Source organism: Homarus americanus, unplaced genomic scaffold (genome assembly GCF_018991925.1).
Source record: "Homarus americanus isolate GMGI-L3 unplaced genomic scaffold, GMGI_Hamer_2.0 scaffold19066, whole genome shotgun sequence".
In the NCBI taxonomy this organism is placed as follows: Eukaryota; Metazoa; Arthropoda; class Malacostraca; order Decapoda; family Nephropidae; genus Homarus; species Homarus americanus.
The window spans coordinates 191,256-197,500 of NW_024716903.1; the positions used below are offsets into that span (position 1 = coordinate 191,256).

Here is a 6,245-nt window from a genome sequence, read left to right on the forward strand (position 1 = left end):
AGTAGAGAGAAAGAAGGAGAGAGGACATCAAAAGCCTCCATAGGAACATACAGTAAAGTAACTCCTCACTCACCAAGGTTCTCCACAGGCATAAAGTCCGCCTCTACCCTCTTGATCAGCTCCGGGGGTGAGTTCTCAGTGATGACGAACGAGTAATCATCGTCTAAATCGTAGATACCAGAGTCGCTTGAATCCACGCTCCTGGCTGACGAGGAAGTGGGCGGAGTCACAGAGGACGTAGGCGGGGCTCCAGGAGACTTTAACCATAGTGCTCTACCTCTTCTACAGTCAAGAGATTCCTTTAAGATAAGATAAGATATCATTAGTATCTGTCTGTCCCGGATTCTTGTTGATATAGTATATAATTTATATAAACAAACTGACATAAGCTATAAGTAACTGCAAGGATTCATAAGTACTGTAATCTAACAAGAGAAACAAAAGAAAGATAAAAAATAATAAAAATTCTAACCTTTTCGAGTGTATCTTGTCACTGGTTCCTAAAGTCATTCTCTGGAGGCTATACACTTCAGGGCCGATAATGTAAAGTTTATAATCCTCAAACGGTTAAACTATCGTTATTTAAGAGATAATCCGAGAAGAGTATTCCATCACTCTCCTATCATCATCATCATTATCATCATCATCATTACCATCGAGTCACAAATCAATAAAATTAAATAACATAAAAGCATTCGATCCTCTTCCCACTAACACACCAAAGTCAATCCCAAACTTGCGGTAGAATGGGTGAACGGAGGGGCTGGCTGGGTGTTGAGAGAGACAGTATATGTATGGGTGGAAGAGTTGGGTGGTGATGGCAATGAGGAAGTGGGGGGAAGGTTGCAGTTTAGACCCCCCCCCCCCATCGCCACTCTTCTTGAAACTTGAATCACTCACAAAGTTCACTCATAAATGCCACCCGGTCACCTAAAGGTTCGTCTAATATTTAACTCTCAAGGTAAAGTATCCAACCCCGTAAAGACTGACTGACCTAATTCTCCTGAAAGTTTAGGATGCGAACGGAGGGGCGAAGAGTGTATTGTGCGGAGGTAGCATGAGGTAGGATGTGAGTGGGCATGGATGAAGGGGGTGAGGCAGGATGTGTGGGATGGATGTAGGTGGAAGGGGGTGTGAAGGAGGATGTGGGAGGAAGATTGTAAGAGGATGTGGATGGTGAGGGTAAGGGAGGGTGTAGGAGGAGGGGTGAGAAAGTGTGTAGGATATGTGGATGGATGAAGAATGCAGAATATATGGGGCGGCAAAGCGGTGGTGGAGGACTAGTTAGTGCCCACACACACACACACACGCTTACACATACACACATACATACGAACACATATAAGTACAGGTGTATATATGCAGTATAAAATGACAGGTACGTTTCCTAGTATACATATATAAGCAAAGGTAGATATATACTATAGTACTAGTATTCGATGCAGGTACTACGTGTAGGTACAAATATTTGATAATACCAGTAATATACAAACAGTACCCGGGAACAACTCTCTTAACACCATGAGTACAATAACGTAACCCCTGGAGTACAATGACATAACCCCTCGAGTACAATGACACAACCCTTCGAGTATAATGACATATTCCCTCGAGTACAATGACATAACCCCTCGAGTACAATGACATAACCCCTCGAGTACAATGACATAACCCCCCCCGAGTTTGATCGCATTGTACTGGAGGATAAGGTCAAGTCATCCCCCACAAAGGTCCTGGGCCCTTAAGAATCGATAACCTTTTTCTTGGACTCATTTTGTTCGAGGAATTCCAAAGCTTCGGTGAGCAAGTATCCGTGTAAAGTTCAGCTCAACGCCAGCAACTACACACATGAAACGTGCGTCAAATATGCGTATAACTTTTGTTTTTATGACTTACTAGAAAGAGACTAAACTAGCACATTAATTGTTCTAAGAAAGAGTGTGGTTATAGAGTTACTATTTGCTGGATTACTACTAGCATACTAATATTCAGCCAGATAGTATAAGTAATAGTAGGTTTAATGTACGTCACTCAGCCTTATACCAAATCATGAACAAAATGACCCCAAGAAAAAAATGATAAGGAAAGCAAACTCAAAAATTGCCTCAAATATCACATGGACACAACCAACCCACAAGACCAATGAAAAATAAACTAAGAGCTTCTCGCGGCACCTGGAAGCGGTATAAGGGAGGGAGAGAAATGGGTTAGTCAGTCTTTAAGAGTTTCTCCTCAAAGCGGATTGGAACACCGTGGAAGCTCAGGGTCGGTCGGTTTATCTGTCTGTCTGTCTTCCTCTACTACAGTGATCAAATTAACCCAGAACCTTTTATACGTGTCTCTCTCTCTCTCAACACCTCGACGTAGAACAAAGGTCATACAGCGAGAAGTACAGGAGGTGACCTTTACATAGTGGGAAGACCGTGTGACGTCAAGGAGTAAAAGGTGAAGGGCAAGGACGATATCAACACTTCACACATGATATTGATCCGGTTAGGTTAGGTTTTTGATAAGGATAAAGTTAGGTTAAGTTTTAGTTAGTATTGGTCTTATCTTAGTTAGATATGAACATGAACTGGCCAGGTGAATGTGAACTGGATAGGTGAATGTGAACTGGATAGGTGAATGTGAACTGGCCAGGTGAACATTAATTGGACATGACTCTCCCCTTGCACGTATTCAAATTATCCAGGATATTAACATTCCGATGCCCAGTTCAACATTAACTTCACCTAACCCCCCCAAAAAAAAATAAAAAATCCGCGTTAGTTATTAAAGACACCAGGTAACAGAGGCATTATATAGCGTTATTTATTTATTTACACACACACACACACACACACACACACACACACACACACACACACACAGAGCTAATACACTCTCCAAGGCTTTTATTTACACACCTGAGCTAAAATTTTTCACACTCTCCTCTTGAATATTTCAGGTAGAATAAACACAACACCTTACCTGTGATTAGTGTTTAATAAATTACAACCTACACCTTAAATTCTCAAATAACGTGAGTTTTTTTTTCCATCTTATTTTTGTCATGTTTTATATCATGAAATCTTTCGTTATAGGAATCTTATGGTACTTGTGTCTATACCTGTACCTGTAACTCTGTCCTCTAGTTTAATGATTTGTTCGGTTAGGTTAGGTTAGGTTAGGTTAGGTTAGGTTATATACGAATGTGGTTTTTTTATTTAGCATATATTAAAATCGGTTAAGTATTGTGAGGATAAATTAAGTTACGAATATAATATATTTAGGTAGAGTAAGTCAGGATTCCTTACACTCTACAGAAGCCATCTATCTTGTTGCACCATCTGGGAGAAACTAACTACATGGACGACTGAACGACTGGAGTCCAGATATTGAGTGAGGTGTCTGGTGGAGCCGAGGGAGGTGCCGAGGTCGGGTGCCGAGGGGGGTGCCGAGTGCGTGTTGTACAAGTGCCACGTTATTGAACACGGTTGGCACTCCTTCCCTTCCCTCCTCTCACCCTCTCCTTCCTTCTTCCCTCACACTTCCCCTTCCGAATTCTCCCTCCTACCCCCCCCCATTCCCTCACATTTCCCTTTCCCACATCCACCCTCACCTAAATCTAACACATATTCCACCTTCTCGCCTTCCCTTCCTTCAAAATCCCTTCCCTACTCTTCTTCCACCTACATCACACTCCTTCCAACTCCTCCTTTCCCACATACCTTCCCCTTTTCCATAATTATCTTTAACTAAAACTACTTTCCACTTTTCCCTTCCTATCTTTATCAAATTCTTCCCTTCCTTCTCTCACATCTTCATAAACCTCACACACCTCTCATTACCTCCCATCTTTCTCTCTCTCTCCCCTGTTCCTTTCCTCTCTCTCTCTCTCCCTACTGTGACCTTGGTGAGAGAGGTGGCACTCCCCCCCCCCTCCTCCACCTCACGCTTTTCCGGCACCTGTCAATATCTTATGGCCTGTATACAGAGACCCGGAGTCGGTTCGGTTCCATTGGGTGTCAAGACTAATACCCGAACCCGAAACCAAATGTAAACAAAAGCTGCAGGTTATGTAACGGGTAGGTTAGGTTAGGTTATGTAAAGGTTAAGTTAGATTAGCTTAAGTTGGGGAAGGGTAGATTAGGTTAAGTAAGATTAGGTTTTGAGTAGATTAGGTTAAGTTAGGGTGTGTTGAGGGGAAGTTAAGCTATATTTGGGTATATTAAGTGATAATTTATTTGGGATAAGTAAGTTATTCTATATTTGGACTCGATGTGTACAGCATACCAACAGACAGATTTAATCAACCATTATTTACATATTGTCTATGTAAATGGTGTTCTATGTCATAAACAATATCTAAGAAACGTCATTTTCTTTATCATCCCAACATATAGGGTAAACTTCCCTATATAAAGACACGGGGTCACGTTCAATATCATGATGTACTGTATATAAATCAATAACGTGAGTCTCTTCTTGGTTGTTTATTATTTATAAACACAACCATGGCAACTGAATAATGAAAAAGATTGTATGTTAAATATTTCACTGAATGACGAGTACTAGAATTCATGTTACCTGGGCAACTTAAACTAGACCATGGCGTCAATATCACACTTGGACTACCTGATTTGAGGAGAATTATTATCATGGGAATATTTTACAAGGGAAGAATAACATTGTTGCTTGAATATGGGGGGAGGGGGGAATGTGGGGTGAGGGATGAGGTAAGAAGGGGTTGGGGGGTTAATGGGGGAGATGTAGGGAGGGGGGTGAGGAAGGATGTAAGGAAGGGGTGAAGGTGGATGTAACAAGTGTTGCACCCATGGTAACCATAACAAGTGTGCACGACGAAGGGAATATAGTGGCAAGATAAACAAAGGAAAAATATGGCGGCTATGCAAGAACAAAAGAAAGAGAGAGAGAGAGAGAGAGAGAGAGAGAGAGAGAGAGAGAGAGAGAGAGAGAGAGAGAGAGAGAGAGAGAGAGAGAGAGAGAGAATTGTTAATATTACCAGGAACCATCGTGATGACACACCAGTTAGCTGTTTAAGTTATGCCTAAACATTCCCTGTACCGGTAAGTGTTCTATCTACCCCCGCTGTTATGTCACTGTATAATACTCCTAATATGATGATAATTGATATTCTGAGATAAGAGAGAAGAAGGGCGAGAAAGGCAAACAGATACAGATATATTGTCCAGTATATGATCATTATAATTATATACAGTATATCAGTGGCTCCTACAGTGTTGTTCATGGTGAAGAAACCGACCAATCAGCCAGGCACTCATGGATGACGTCACACCCTAGGCCCCTCCCCCTAAGAACTCTTCTCTGTAATTGGTCAGAAGCCGCCCCCCCCCCTATACTTACAATACTTATGTAGGTGTGATCACTAGAGTAAACGTCCTATTTCTAAGTATTACAATACCTTCATCACGGAAAACATCATAATAGTACTACTGGCTGTCACTTTTTTTTATACATTAATAAACTGCATTTCAATCCCGCGAGTAGAAAGAATTCTTTAGCTATCATAACATGCATAAAATCGGAGTGACAATCAATATACTACTGTACATGCTATAACATCCTTGACATACCTACAACTGTACTTATTTACTGCTTTGGACACACACACACACACACACACACACACACACACACACACACACAACTATAGTACATTCATTCCTTCATTCCGAGATGCTGGCAATAACTAACAAATATTGTTTTTGATATGTCGTAAATAACTAATAATAATAATAATAATAATAATATAATAAAAGTTAATAATGGATCAAAGGCTTTATTTAAATTACTGTACTGGAGTGGGAAGCAGTAAACACGCGACTGTGCACACTTACCACTCGCTTCTGAGAAACTATATTGAGAAATTAGGAATACCTGAGTGTGTACCACCAGTTATGAAGCCTTATGGTCAAAACTTTAGATTGGTGAGTCAGTCATCAATTTACTCACTCTCTTTGTCTGTCTATTTTTCTATCCCTCTATTATTCACCCCTCACTCTCCCTTTTAGCCTGCCCTCCTTTCTTTCCCTCTCTCCTTCCCACAACCCGTTCTTCTCTCCCTGTCTCGCCCTTTTTTTTCTCTCTCTCTCTTCCTCGACTCCCTTCTCTGTCTGTCCCTCACCCTCCTTCTCCTCTCCCTCCCTCACCCTCCTCCTTTTCTATCTCTCTCCGTCCCTTGTCCTTCTTGATATCTCTCCCTCCCTCGTCCTCCTCCTCTA

General features: G+C 41.4%; 1 protein-coding gene across 1 annotated transcript in view; it reads right to left on the reverse strand.

Annotated features, from left to right (window-relative positions):
• Positions 1–6,245, reverse strand: part of LOC121858529 — a 36,910-nt gene that overhangs the window by 5,358 nt on the left and 25,307 nt on the right. Inside the window, exon 2 of the mRNA XM_042355003.1 lies at positions 74–299. Within this exon, the coding sequence (XP_042210937.1) occupies positions 74–299 (226 nt within the window). The remainder of the gene's footprint in view (positions 1–73; positions 300–6,245) is intronic.